At 44.9% G+C, this 15,308-nt stretch overlaps 3 protein-coding genes across 5 annotated transcripts in view; 1 reads left to right on the forward strand and 2 right to left on the reverse strand.

The window, feature by feature from the left end:
• LOC134882848 (E3 ubiquitin-protein ligase TRIM35-like) overlaps positions 1–5,627 on the forward strand; it is a 48,981-nt gene extending 43,354 nt beyond the window's left edge. For both annotated transcript variants that reach the window (XM_063910832.1, XM_063910833.1), the window contains exons 2-3: positions 3,107–3,339; positions 3,440–5,627. In XM_063910832.1, coding sequence (XP_063766902.1) covers positions 3,457–4,842 — 1,386 coding nt within the window. In that variant the 5' untranslated portion in view covers positions 3,107–3,339; positions 3,440–3,456 and the 3' untranslated portion in view covers positions 4,843–5,627. The remainder of the gene's footprint in view (positions 1–3,106; positions 3,340–3,439) is intronic.
• The window catches only part of LOC134882942 (52 kDa repressor of the inhibitor of the protein kinase-like), a 439,430-nt gene that overhangs the window by 144,554 nt on the left and 279,568 nt on the right, over positions 1–15,308 (reverse strand). The gene's annotated exons all lie outside the window — the stretch shown is intronic.
• Positions 1–15,308, reverse strand: part of grm7 (glutamate metabotropic receptor 7) — a 149,642-nt gene that overhangs the window by 27,519 nt on the left and 106,815 nt on the right. For both annotated transcript variants that reach the window (XM_063910830.1, XM_063910831.1), the window contains exons 6-7: positions 9,282–9,482; positions 212–351 (exon numbers count right to left, since the gene is read on the reverse strand). In XM_063910830.1, coding sequence (XP_063766900.1) covers positions 212–351; positions 9,282–9,482 — 341 coding nt within the window. The remainder of the gene's footprint in view (positions 1–211; positions 352–9,281; positions 9,483–15,308) is intronic.

Consider the following 15,308-nt stretch of genomic DNA (forward strand, 5'->3'; position numbering starts at 1 on the left):
CATGGGAAAAACCCTTTGACTCAAAAAGAATAAAGAACAAATACTCAAAATAAAAAACTGGAAAGGGTCAGCATTTTAAAAACATGCTTCTGGTTCAGTTTGACGGACTAGGATGTGAGGAAAACGCCCAGGAGACGAGGGACCACAGCTAGCTGCCCCCACTGTGTATTTCTTTCACCTCCACTTCATCAAGTATTGAGCATGAACTCACATTGAGCTGCAGGGATTCGGTCCACTGCCCGATCACGCGGTAGCCTGGCCCGCTGACGTTGCTCCACTGATACTGGAACAGGTCGTAGCGTCCGGGGGCGTCGCCGTTACGGTTAAACGTCACTGCAGTACCGGCACTTCCTGTGGAAGACAAACAGTCAATTAATCAATCAACAGAGGGCTCAGAAATCAGAATCAAGATTCAGAATACCTCTATTCGTCCCACAGAGGGGACAAGTACACGTACACGGCTTTACTTAAAAACACAGGCACAAAATATACGGCCTTCCAACGACAGGTTACCTTCAAACCAGATTTTACTAATCTACACATGTTATTGCACAACAGCGGTCTCATAGTCTTAAGTTGTGTGATTGTGTGTGTGTGTGTGTGTGTGTGTGTGTTTAGAGTCCCAGTTCTATGTATAGGTCTCAGTCTCACTTCTCCACTGGTATTTGATTTAAGGATGTCAGACAACAGAGTGGTGCCTGAACGAGTCCTAAAACCTGGAAATAACTAAGCCTTTCAGCACTTCCTGTCCCTTGGTCTGGAGGTCAATGGTTTCTGAATGTGTTTCAGATATAAACACCCCGCCGGTGGATTTAGAAATGGAGGTTGCTAACAAATGTCTAAATAACTACAAACTGTCATTAGACCTCCTGCTGTACAAAACCTGCAAGTATCATAACAAGTGTGGTGAAGTACGAGCATGCAGTCTGAACCAACGGTCCGCTCTGCAGCTCTCTCACACCCTACAGCACCACCAGCCTGCACCGTGGTTCCGGTGCCAGTCTTTTGCCACAGTGTTGTTGTTGGCCCTGCCTGAATGTATTCTGTTGTTTCCTTCTGCACCTCCGGGAGTCCCATCAAAGACTCAGAGTCTATTTGCTTTGGCTCGTCTGCCTTTGGTGTGGGCCGGGAGTCGCTTTCAAGTTGGTATTTAAAAAGGCAGAGGGAGGCAATACAGAGTAAAAAATGAAATGTGGTTTAGAGACAGAAGAAGAGGGGACAGATAGTGATGCTGGAAGTACAAAGAGACATTTCCCCAGGTCATAAATAACTGTTGTGGCAGGAGGCTCTGCAGCTTCATGAATATGATTTCCTCTGAGTTCCTCTGAACCCTCCTGCTCCTCTCTGTTGACTATTTAGGTTTTTTAACTTCTCATTGAGAGCTCACATTTCTGTTTCAGGCTTTCCTCCTGTTGAATCTTATTCATGCATTATTGATCTCTGCCAGGATAAAGTGTATGAGAACATGCATGTGTTAGTGCAGGCGTGTTTATGGCTCTGTGCGCAAGTGTTGGTGAGAGGACGACAGGTGGAAACACAGTGCAACGTCCCAGAACTCCTCCATCAGGAGGAACAGTTTCAGAAAGGATACAGAAACACAAATCAAACTCATGCACAAACATCTGCAGCAGCTCTCAACATCTGCAGCATCTAGAGAACATTCAGCAGAGGAAACATGAGCAGTTTACTGAAAGCTGCAGAAACCAAACACAGCTGGAGACCAGGGGACACTAAAGAGAGACACACACAGCTGGAGACCAGGGGACACTAAAGAGAGACGCACACAGCTGGAGACCAGGGGACACTAAAGAGAGACGCACACAGCTGGAGACCAGGGGACACTAAAGAGAGACGCACACAGCTGGAGACCAGGGGACACTAAAGAGAGACGCACACAGCTGGAGACCAGGGGACACTAAAGAGAGACGCACACAGCTGGAGACCAGGGGACACTAAAGAGAGACGCACACAGCTGGAGACCAGGGGACACTAAAGAGAGACGCACACAGCTGGAGACCAGGGGACACTAAAGAGAGACGCACACAGCTGGAGACCAGGGGACACTAAAGAGAGACGCACACAGCTGGAGACCAGGGGACACTAAAGAGAGACGCACACAGCTGGAGACCAGGGGACACTAAAGAGAGACGCACACAGCTGGAGACCAGGGGACACTAAAGAGAGACGCACACAGCTGGAGACCAGGGGACACTAAAGAGAGACGCACACAGCTGGAGACCAGGGGACACTAAAGAGAGACGCACACAGCTGGAGACCAGGGGACACTAAAGAGAGACGCACACAGCTGGAGACCAGGGGACACTAAAGAGAGACGCACACAGCTGGAGACCAGGGGACACTAAAGAGAGACGCACACAGCTGGAGACCAGGGGACACTAAAGAGAGACGCACACAGCTGGAGACCAGGGGACACTAAAGAGAGACGCACACAGCTGGAGACCAGGGGACACTAAAGAGAGACGCACACAGCTGGAGACCAGGGGACACTAAAGAGAGACGCACACAGCTGGGACCGGAGCGCTGGGGGACGTTCAGGGTCATAAAGCTGGACTCTGTCTCTGTCTCTGTCTCTGTTGTTGTTCACCTGAAATGTTTTCTGGTCTTATTCTAATCTGGTTTCTTACTCTGTGTGTGTGTTAGTGACCACAGTCAGCTTTGTGTCCAACATCTGAGACACATAGTGAGCTTCCTCTTTAAGTTGATCCAATTAAATGAGTTTGTAGAAAAACCTCAGGTTTGGTCGGGCTCTCATGGGGCACCAATTATGTAGCGTTAGCTGCTCTTTCGTGGATGTTTTAATGACTAACAACAAAATAGGACCTCTAAAACGTGTTCAATATTAAGTATCATAAAGCTGTGCACAATGTCCAACATATCCATGCCTTACGCAGATATTTCTCACACTGGAGCTTTTAAACTACTTCTTCCTCTTCAGCTGACAGTTTGCCAGAACCTATTTCTGAAAGTATTTCTTTATGGTGTGTTTGCCTCCTGATACCTCTACTGGCACCGCCCCCTCCTGGTTTTAAATCATATCCCTCCCACAGAGACACACCTTGGACTGAGACACTCCTCTGTGTGACAGGGGAAGCAGCAACGTCAGCAGAGGAGGCGTGACGAAGCTCACCTGACTCACCTGAGACAAACCAGGAACAGTTAGTTGTTGTTCCTCCCTGCAGAGAGACGGACGGACTGAAAGACAGACGATCAGATTCACCTTCAGACCAAACTAACACCTTCCTCTGAGTTCAGCTACAGGAGAGAAAAGAGGGAGCTACAACACTGCTGCTTCAACCTGCTGACCCCCCCACCCTGAAGGTGAGTCTGACTCTAAACACCACTCAAAGTGAATTTCAGTGAAGTCAGGAGAGGAGGGGGGAGCCATGACTGACTGTACTTCCTGTCTGCTGTGTTTCAGCTCCACTCAGAGACAACATGGCTTCCAGGTTAGAGGAAGACCTCTGCTGTCCGGTCTGTCAGGAAGTCTTCAGAGATCCTGTCCTCCTGTCCTGCTGCCACAGCTTCTGTAGAGCCTGTCTGCAGAACTGGTGGAGACAGAAACCAACACGAGAGTGTCCAGTTTGTAAGACAGAATCTTCAAGAGGAGAACCCCCCTGTAACCTGGCTTTAAAGAACCTGTGTGAGACCTTCTTACAGGAGAGAGGTCAGAGGTCTCCAGAGGCTCTCTGCAGTCTGCACTCTGAGAGACTCAGACTCTTCTGTCTGGACCATCAGCAGCCAGTGTGTCTCGTCTGCAGAGATTCAAGAACACACACCAACCACAGAATCAGACCCGTGGATGAAGCTGCTCAGGATCTCAAAGAGGAGCTCCAGAAGTCTCTGCAGCCCTTACAGGAGAAACTGAAGCTCTTTGAAGAAGTTAAAGTGAAGTTTGATCAGACAGCAGGACACATGGAGGCCCAGGCCCGACGCACAGAGCTGCAGATTAAGGAGCAGTTTAAGAAGCTTCACCAGTTTCTAGAAGAGGAAGAGGAGGCCAGGATGGCTGCACTGAGGGAGGAAGAGGAGCAGAAGAGGAGGATGATGGAGGAGAAGATGGAGGCTGTGAGCAGAGAGATAGCAGCTCTTTCACACACAGTCAGAGCCACAGAGGAGGAGCTGAGAGCTGAAGACGTGTCCTTCCTGCACAACTACAAGGCTGCAGTGGAGAGGCTGCAGCGCCCCCTGCTGGAGGATCCACAGCTGCCCTCAGGGACTCTGATAGACCAGGCCAAACACCTGGGCAACCTCAGCTTCAACATCTGGAGCAAGATGAAGGACATGGTGTCCTACTCTCCTCTCATCCTGGACCCAAACACTGCTCATCCAGTACTCATCCTCTCTGAAGATCTGACCAGAGTGAGACGAGGAGGAGAGAGACAGGAACTTCCTGATAATCCAGAGAGGATTGATCAGTACCGCTCTGTCCTGGGCTCTGAGGGCTTTACCTCAGGGACTCACAGCTGGGATGTCCAGGTTACAGACAGTACAGGCTGGTCACTGGGTGTGTTAGCAGAGTCTGTCCAGAGGAAGGGAGTTATAAAGTCTGGATTATGGAGAATATGTTTCTATGAAGGTAAATATTATGCATGTTCTCCATCAGATCCACCCACTCCTCTCCTCCTGCAGAAGAAGCTCCAGAGGGTCAGAGTGAATCTGGACTGGAACAGAGGAAAGCTGTCGTTCTCTGATCCTGACACTAAAACACACATACACACCTTCACACACACTTTCACTGAGAGGATGTTTCCATACATTAGCAGTCTGGAGGAAGTGAAGGTATTACCACTGAAGGTGTGTGTGAGCAAACTCCAGACCTGATGGAGTCCTTGGTCTGATCAGTGATCAGTTAAAATAAAGAGACACAAGGCTAGTGACAGCAGCGATGTTATAACATTGAAGTCTAATGAAATGCACATGTATATGACTGTAAACAGAAAGCAGCAACATGCAAAGTCTTTAGCATATATGAATTGAAAACAGGAAACTGTGTAAAAGATTGTGATGTTGAGTTCAGTTTTACAACATCTGTTAGATCTGACCAACCGTCTCTAAATGTCTCAGCCGTTTAGCCCGACATGCTGACCCTTATATTTGCTAAAGGTGATCGGGGCTCCCAGTGGTTTCTGCTTTGATCTGATTTATTATTAGGAAAGCAACAGGTCAGCACTTCCTGTGTATAATCAACATGTCAACTGAAATTCACTTTTAATGATTTACTTTGTAGAAAACTGGTTGGTGTCAGGGCTGATGTGGGTTCAACAAAATAGGTACGGCTTCATTCGGGGCCCCCCACTATCAAACTGGTGACCCTTACAGAGTACAGTACTGTAAGCCCTGAGTACTTCTACTTTACTCAAGTACAAGATCTGAGTACTTCTACTTTACTCAAGTACAAGATCTGAGTACTTCTACCTTACTCAAGTACAAGACCTGAGTACTTCTACTTTACTCAAGTACAAGACCTGAGTACTTCTACTTTACTCAAGTACAAGACCTGAGTACTTCTACCTTACTCAAGTACAAGACCTGAGTACTTCTACCTTACTTAAGTACAAGATCTGAGTACTTCTACTTTACTCAAGAACAAGATCTGAGTACTTCTACTTTACTCAAGTACAAGATCTGAGTACTTCTACTTTACTCAAGTACAAGACCTGAGTACTTCTACTTTACTCAAGTACAAGATCTGAGTACTTCTACTTTACTCAAGAACAAGATCTGAGTACTTCTACTTTACTCAAGTACAAGATCTGAGTACTTCTACTTTACTCAAGAACAAGATCTGAGTACTTCTACTTTACTCAAGTACAAGATCTGAGTACTTCTACTTTACTCAAGTACAAGATCTGAGTACTTCTACTTTACTCCAGTACAAGATCTGAGTACTTCTACTTTACTCCAGTACAGACCTGAGTACTTCTACTTTACTCAAGTACAAGACCTGAGTACTTCTACTTTACTCAAGTACAAGATCTGAGTACTTCTACTTTACTCCAGTACAGACCTGAGTACTTCTACTTTACTCAAGTACAATACCTGAGTACTTCTACTTTACTCAAGTACAAGACCTGAGTACTTCTACTTTACTCAAGTACAAGACCTGAGTACTTCTACTTTACTCAAGTACAAGACCTGAGTACTTCTACTTTACTCCAGTACAGAGCTGAGTACTTCTTGCGCCTCTGCTCCTGAACACACAGCTCAGAGATGCGCTCTGGCACTGAAACCCTAATCACTGCACCTTCAGGAGCACCTGAGGTTATCAGCTGACGCAGTCCCAGAGGACGGTTGGTATGTAGGGCTGCTCACAGAGTAAAGGTACAGGTGAAGCAGAGTGCTCGTGTGTGTTTCTGAAGTGGAAGGACAGCATGTGTGGAAACGGTTTGTACAGGTGGAGGTAGTGTGGAGCTTAAATGTGACATTGTGAATCAGGGAATAAAAAGCTTCCTTCATAAAGCTTTTTATTGTCCCTCCAGCGCTGTCAGCATTATTCCAGAAACCTTTGGAAAAGTCCCTCTGACTGAAGTTAGAAAAGAAGTGAAGAAGTTCTTCCTCTATTTAATGTCAGAGTGTCCCCAGGAATACTTTAGGGCCTTATCGGAGAGGAACCTCACCAAATCAACCTTCATGTTTCTTAATGACACTTTGAATTATCTGCTGTTTCTGTTGTCTAAGACAGATGTAGGGATGCTGATGCACGACCTGGCTTAATAAAATCCTTTCTGTGTGATTATGTATTTCCTCTTCGGGGATGTTCAGTGCATTTGTCCATAAGAAACCCTGGAGTTACTGACTCTTCAGACCGGCTTCAGAGTGAGACATTATGTTGTTTCACTAAGGATGAGTTCTGTCTCACATTTACAAGCAGAAAGAAGAGTTTCTCAGACTTTAGATTCTTCTCACTCACAGACGTGACTTTAGACTTTTGGTTTTTTCAAAAGACATTTTTTGGATCAGATTTGGACTTTTTTCTGAACTGTGATTTCCCCACATTTATACACAGAACACATTTCCCTCAGACCTTTGGTCCTCAGGGAGAGCTTTCTCCCAGATTTGGACTTGTTCTGAAGACTTGAATTGTTATTTTACGTTTGTCTCACAACTAGGACTTCTTTTTAACATTTGAACTTTCCTTGTGAGAAAGTCTCTTTTGGCATTTTCAGAAAAATCCACTTTTCCTCAGGATTTTGAGTATTCTCAGAACAAAAGAGCGTTGTTACTTTTGGCCATAGCTGTGTGCTGTGCTGTGTTGCCAAGCATTCTACATTAAGACTGAGCAGAAATATATTTGGTCACGGGGTAATATGCACCGGGGACGTTGCGGTGTGACAGTCGGGGGGGCATTACTACTTTACAGGAACAGATTTCAGTGCAAAGGGATCAGAGATTCTGCTGTCGAGTAGCTCAATTATTAATTCCTGCCATGACCAGACAAGTGCTGCAGATCAATACTGAGGTTAATAGCTACCACAGGCTACGGAGCTCCTCTGATAGAAAATATATGTAGCTTCTGGGTCGATAGTTGGCTCATGTTTGTTTCAATAAGGACGCACAAAGAAACGTGGTGGAAAATATAAATCTCTGTCTCTCTTTATGGAGCTTCTTAAAGACGCCCTATACCACTCTCTGTGGGGTTCCTCTCCTGTAGCTCTACAGGTGTTAGTGCATGTAAATGGTCTACAAAGGCTAAAATCCAGAGGGAGATCTTAATTATTCAGCTCTAAGAAGCGATGAGCGAGCCGTTCAGCTGACACGTTGCATGCTTTGCTAATCACCTGATAACAGCCTCTCTCTGGAGCCCGACTCCTGCAGCTCCACCTCACGTGTTAGAGATATCAAACTATGCAAATTAAAGTAGGAATAACAGGTTTGAAATAAAGGTGTGTCCACAGAGACAACAGGTGTGTTTGTGTGTGTGTTTGATCAGCAGTGATGCACAGCAGGAGATCTTAGGTATTAGGGTTTGAACTACGAGGCAGGATTAAATAAGTGTGTTATTTTCACGTGTTGTGAGGAGGAAGCGTGAGATGTATCCTCCTGCAACGCCTCAATTATTCCAGTGTTCTCTATAAAGCGCGTTAAAGGTCTTTGGTGAAGCTTTATCTGATGTTCCGTCCTCTGCTAACGCGCTGAGTGTTTCAGAGAGGCTTTTGAGCGACACCCTCCTGCACCTAATATCACACACACACACACACACACACACACACACACACACACACACACACACACACACACACACACACACACACACACACACACACACACACACACACACACACACACACACACACACACACACACACACAAAGATAATAATATCACGATGCTCCTCTAATAACTCGGTACTTCATTTGCATCTTGGCTGCAGAATGGAGCGTCTGATAAGGCCGACCCCTCGCTCGTGAAGCCGCCCGTCCTCCGTTATTGGACGTTTGATGGCGGAGTTCCTGGAGGCGTTTTATGTTCCCAAACAGAGTCGTGAACGGAGAGTTTGGAAAGCGAGAAATCTCCCCACCTGGCAGCGCGTCAGACTTAATGAGCGCCGTCGATGAGAGCAGGCATTCTGTGCTGCGGGGCCATAAAAGCCTTAATGACGGTCCTTTAAGAGCGGCGCCATACATCACATCACTTTACAACACCTGCTCACACACACTGTGCACCTTCAGTCTCCACATAATGAAGCACACTGAGGCCCGACACTCCTTTAATACTCCCTTTGTTATCCATTCCACAAGGTTAGCAGCGGAGAGGATGAATAATGCTCTGTACGGTGAGCCTCTCCGCTGCAGGGTGTCAACACATTTAGATACTTCAATTTCATATAGGCCTGTGGCTTTCAGCATGAATGGGACGTAAAGGTGTCCTTATTCTTTTCAAAGGGTTAACCTGCTGCCCACTTTGCCACTGCACGATCCTGAATCTTGAGTAGGGCAGCGTAATTAATTGAGATGTTTTTCATAATCCCAATATGTGCTAAGGAGCGATATCAAATCACAGGAGGATCGATATTTGTTCCAGAGAATGAAACTCCATATAATGCAAGCTGAAGAGCTGTGATGGAAGACTGAAACCCTTGACACAATGATGCGGAGACACTTATAACTGCAGTGTCTCTGTCCCCAGCGTCCGGCAGACTCAGATATGACCGGTGTGAAGCGGCTCTCTGACCCTCCTGTGCCTCGGCCTTGCAGCTCACAGAGCGGTAAATTGTTGAAATGCATTTTACGGCCGTCAGAAGGACAGAGCGGTCCACTCACCGTTGAAGCTGACGCTGCGGATGTACTTGAGCAGCTTCTTCCCTCCGGCCAGGTCCATCTCGGTGCAGATGCCGGAGTTTTCGGGACAGAAGTCCCTCTGCATGTTGTGCAGGGCGTGGGCCATGGCGTAGACGGCGTCGATCACAAACTGCACCTTCCCCTCCTGCTCGTACTTCGAGTCGATGCTGATCCGCTCCTGACCTGAAAACAGGGATATAAAGACTCAACGTTCGCAGGGAAATGCAGAATGAAGTCACAGTACAGACCAGTCCTGACGAATCTGTGTGTATTACTGATCTTCAAAACGATAGGTAAAGAAGGCTTTATAAAGAAGGACGTCATCGAGGCATGCAGTTTCATATTTCTATAAACAGTGTCCCTACAGCTGGCCTGCACGGCACCTTCTGCTTTTCCTCAGAATTCCAAACTCTTACGACTTTTTATGAGAATTTGTTTTTGTTTTGTCAGGATTTAGACTTTTGTCAGGATTTAGACTTTCTTAAAATTTCGACATTTTTCTCACAAATTACATTTTTTTTAAGGATTTAGATTTGAATTTATTTCTGAGATTATCATTTTTTCACTTCAGAATGTTGAGATATGTCTCAGACTTCTACTCTATCACCAACTTTGGATATTTAAAAAAGAGTTTTGACGTTTTTCCCATAATTTCAAATATTTAGCAGAATTTTTACTTATTTCTATGATTTCTGACTTTTTCTCAAAATGCTGACATTTCTCTCAGACTTAATTGAGGATTTAGATATTTGACTTCACAAGTTAGACTTTTCTCATATTCCTAAATTATTTCTCACAGTTTAACCTTTTTTCCGTCACACTTTTGACATTTCTTAAAGGTTTTGAATTTTTCCAGGCCTTGGTATGAATACGATTCCACAAACAACACACTGTAGGTACAGATCATTACAAAACAACTGCAGTATCAGTCAAGACCCCATATTTGAAAAGATTTAGTCTTGTATGCAAACATCGTGAACAACACATGATGATTTACAACGCTGTATAATAATAGAGAGAGCCCCTCAACCACAGAAGGGAGGCTGTTTCTCTGTGTGTGCGACGACTGAATGTTAATGCTGCTCACAGCGGCTCACAGAGCTGATGTCAGAGACGACAGTCGAGCGTTTCAGTTTGTAGTTTGTCGGACTCGCAGCATAAATGCTAATTAGCTGCAGCTGATAGCATCCGTCAGCTAAAACCAGGAGACTGCTGCACCTCGTCACGCAGACTGACTCCACTTTATCTCAAACAAAACTCATTTCCTGTTCGTCACAAGAAATGAAAAAAGTCTTTCTGTTCACTCAACCATCTGTTCCACTATGGTGCAGGAGATGGTTAAAACACACTAAAGGTCAGAGGCAGAAAGTGAACAAACCTCATGAAGTGAATCCCCCTCACACCTGTGGGGAAATGAGTACGTTTAGGACATCATTATTTACCCTCCACCAGTGGTCAGGATGGAATGAAAATGACAGAATTGTAATTTAAAAGTAGATGAAAATCTTCTTTCCGGAGATGAATTCAAACTGACCACACAAATCAAATGCAGTCACAGATGTGTGAAGTATTGCAAATTCACTTTCAGCCACTAGAGGTAAAAAAGATGGGAAGTATTGTGCGTACAATCCTAATTTGAAGAAACTAGTTGCTGAAGCTGTCAAATAAACGCCATGCGGACTGATGTAGTGTCGCCCTAACAAATACGGTACAGTAGAAAGAAACAGGAAATGGAAATATCTGAAAAAAGAACTTCAAAACAACTTTAATAGAGTGAGACGTTAATAAAGTGTAAGAGTGAGACGTTAGTAAAGAGAGACGTTAATAAAGAGAGACGTTAATAAAGTGAGACGTTAATAAAGAGAGACGTTAGTAAAGTGAGACGTTAGTAAAGTGAGACGTTAATAAAGTGAGACGTTAATAAAGTGAGACGTGAGACGTTAAAGGAACTACAGCACGGTCACATGACTTCACGTCTCCACCGCTAAGCTAAAGGAGGCTAATGTTGGGCTATAAAGGAACTACAGCACGGTCACATGACTTCACGTCACCACCGCTAAGCTAAAGGAGGTTATGTTCACTTGTTGTACCTGTGTGGCATTGTATGAGCATAAACATAAATATATGTATGTATTGTTTCATAATATAACTGCACAGACACAATGGGAAGAGATTGCATGATGAAGAGATGCTCCTGGAGCACGAGAGTAAACGACATTGGGGGAAAGTGCAGAGACACACAGGAGAGTTAATGGGGCGGATCAAACAGTCCCAGCAATAAAGTGAGACGTTAGTAAAGTGAGACGTTAGTAAAGTGAGACGTTAGTAAAGTGAGACGTTAGTAAAGTGAGACGTTAGTAAAGTGAGACGTTAATAAAGTGAGACGTTAGTAAAGTGAGACGTTAGTAAAGTGAGACGTTAGTAAAGTGAGACGTTAATAAAGTGAGACGTTAGTAAAGTGAGACGTTAATAAAGTGAGACGTTAGTAAAGTGAGACGTTAGTAAAGTGAGACGTTAGTAAAGTGAGACGTTAGTAAAGTGAGACATTAATAAAGTGAGACGTTAGTAAAGTGAGACGTTAATAAAGTGAGACGTTAATAAAGAGAGACGTTAGTAAAGTGAGACGTTAGTAAAGTGAGACGTTAGTAAAGTGAGACGTTAGTAAAGTGAGACGTTAATAAAGAGAGACGTTAAAAAAGTGAGACGTTAATAAAGTGAGACGTTAATAAAGTGACACGTCTGACATCACTAACAGTCTTATTACGTTACTGAAAACATTTCATTTCAGCTGAGGCGTTTATCCAAAGCCATTATCTTGAGTGCAAAAAACCCTAACGATTCAAACTCCGAACAGCAAGGAAAGGTTAGATAAATTCACTTCAAGTTATCACACTGAGTGCTGGTGGATTTGTTACAAGGCCTGAGCTAACTTTACATTTATATACTTTCAATAATTCAATTGTGAAGATGCAACAGAAACAGATGTGTTTTCAGTTTGTGATGGAAGATCTGCAGAGCTTCTGCTGTCCTGATCGGCACTCAGAGCGCATTCCCAGGTCAGCCATGCTCTTTGGACGTGTACTCATCGGTTTCTACTTTATGAATGTGTGCTCGCCTCGTTATTCAATATGTTAGTCTGCTCTTTTATGTTTTGCTTTTATCTGCACTGTCCCCCTTTTCTGTATGAATGCTAGTGTCCCCGCTGTGGGATGGGTAATGGATTATGAATTGAATAAGGAGAATATGCTGCATCTGCTGCCCAACCAGCAGGCCCTGCAAAGTAAACCAGGGAGCATCGTCACTGTTACAGGAGAGCCAGGATTCACATGCATGTTTGAAAGTCGGATCACGTGATGGTGTTTGCTGGCGTGCAGGAAGGAGCAAATATAAATCATGATCATGTGTGCATGAGAAGGACTGCTGGGACTGTTTGATCCGCCCCATTAACTCTCCTGTGTGTCTCTGCATTTTCCCCCAATGTCGTTTACTCTCGTGCTCCAGGAGCATCTCTTCATCATGCAATCTCTTCCCATTGTGTCTGTGCAGTTATATTATGAAACAATACATACATATATTTATGTTTATGCTCATACAATGCCACACAGGTACAACAAGTGAACATAGCCTCCTTTAGCTTAGCGGTGGTGACGTGAAGTCATGTGACCGTGCTGTAGTTCCTTTATAGCCCAACATTAGCCTCCTTTAGCTTAGCGGTGGTGACGTGAAGTCATGTGACCGTGCTGTAGTTCCTTTATAGCCAACATTAGCCTCCTTTAGCTTAGCGGTGGTGACGTGAAGTCATGTGACCGTGCTGTAGTTCCTTTATAGCCCAACATTAGCCTCCTTTAGCTTAGCGGTGGTGACCTGAAGTCATGTGACCGTGCTGTAGTTCCTCTATAGCCCAACATTAGCCGCCTTTAGCTTAGCGGTGGAGACGTGAAGTCATGTGACCGTGCTGTAGTTCCTCTATAGCCCAACATTAGCCTCCTTTAGCTTAGCGGTGGTGACCTGAAGTCATGTGACCGTGCTGTAGTTCCTCTATAGCCCAACATTAGCCGCCTTTAGCTTAGCGGTGGTGACGTGAAGTCATGTGACCGTGCTGTAGTTCCTCTATAGCCCAACGTTAGCCGCCTTTAGCTTAGCGGTGGTGACTTGAACGTCTCACTTTACTAACGTCTCACTTTACATGTGACCGTGCTGTAGTTCCTTTATAGCCCAACGTTAGCTCTTTCTTCAGAAATCCTAAAGTGGATGTTAATATCTGGAGATTATCCTGCTGAACTAAATGTTTGTTTGAGCTTATTTTCTGACATAATGCGAGATCACATGGAGGAATCCTATTGGCCCAGGCAGATGCTGCCTTCAGGGACCAGCACAGAAACACCACATCCTGCTCCCCTCTGAGCAACACTCTCCCTTTCTGTTGGACCAGGCTTTGTGTTGAGAGCAGATTTCTCCAGTCAGTGGAATGAATGGCTCCTCACTGTTTTCGTGCTTCACTCAGCATCGTTTCACCTCACAGAGACATGAGTGATGTGCTCTCAGAGACTTCATCCATCTTCCTGCAGTGAGCTAAACTCAGAAAGGAGAAGCCCGTCTTTGTTTTTTAACCCTCTAACGTCACCAGCCTGGATCATCGCTCTCTCTCCGGATACACTGATACCTCGCTCCATCACTATTAGCACATCCCCCCTCCTCAAAGATAAGATGCTCGTTTTTCTACTGCCAACAGTTCTGTCACGACTGTTGAGAGTTGTGTAATCATCAAACTTCGACCCTCCAATTCTTTTTGCTTGGTCGAATCTCAAAACTCCTCAAAAGTCCTCGAGAGGTTTGCTCTCCCCTAGCTGCTCCTCTCTTTCCTGTACTGAGCAATACATCTTGCATGACCTTCAGCAGATTGACACATCATACTTGGATTAAAGGTTTGGGAGGATTTTAAAATCAGGACCCTTCCTTTTCTGTCCATAGGTACTTTCTCTGGGTCAATAATTCCCTTTCCCATTACGTAGAACACACCTTATCAGCAAGGAAAAATAAATAAAATGTATGAATAGTTCTCTGTCCTGTACTTATGAAAATAGAGCACAACTTCCTCTGGAGGGAACACAGGGATTTTGGCCTCTGCAGACCATTTACATGCACCAACACCTATAGAACACACTACAGGAGAGGGAACACCGCAGAAGAACCACAGGCCCTCTTGAATTCGCCTACAGGAAGTCCAGAATGCAGCTGCATGGATGTTGACTGGAACGTTATAGAGTGAGCACATCACATCAGGACAGCTTCTCTACGTTGGTCCCAATTTCAATACAAAATTCATTTCAAGATCTTTTCTGTTCCAGCCTTTCCCTCACACTTCAGACCTCGTTCACTCAGCAGCATCTCTGAGATCTGAAGACTCATCCCTCTCGGGTCTCCGGGGAACAGACGGAAACTATAGCGCGACAGACACTATGCAGGAGCTGCTCCACTAAATGTGTCACTAGGTTTTTAAGTCTCGGCACATCTTTATTGTGAAATTGTAGTCGATGCATTTACCCGTGCGGTTTATTTTTCCTTTTATTTACAGCACAACATGATCTGCTCTCTCTCTCTTGATGTAGCTCCAGCAAACAAAATGAAACCCTTAAAGCCGAGGAATCAGATGAACCTGCAGGAGGATCTCAGCAGTAAACCCAGGAGAACGAGTGGAGCTGTAGAGCATCAATCTCTGTGATCCTCACACTGAACACTGTAAACAGCGTTCAGTGCTGCTTCAGCACACTGCACTGTGTGTAAGATCACTTTAACACACGTCATCCGCTCTGCCACCGCTCCTCTGGATTCAGATTTCACTCGATCTACGTTAGACTGCATCGTCCCGGTCACTCTAAATAAGTTCAGATGTAATTCACATTCATCAAAGCAGAGGAATGAGAGGATCTAAATCCTCAGAATTACAAATGATTTTCCTTGATTGATTTGTCTTTTCACACACTGCCTGTCCAAAAGACAGGTCCCCCT

The sequence above is a fragment of the Eleginops maclovinus genome, chromosome 20, assembly GCF_036324505.1.
Source record: "Eleginops maclovinus isolate JMC-PN-2008 ecotype Puerto Natales chromosome 20, JC_Emac_rtc_rv5, whole genome shotgun sequence".
Classification (NCBI taxonomy): domain Eukaryota; kingdom Metazoa; phylum Chordata; class Actinopteri; order Perciformes; family Eleginopidae; genus Eleginops; species Eleginops maclovinus.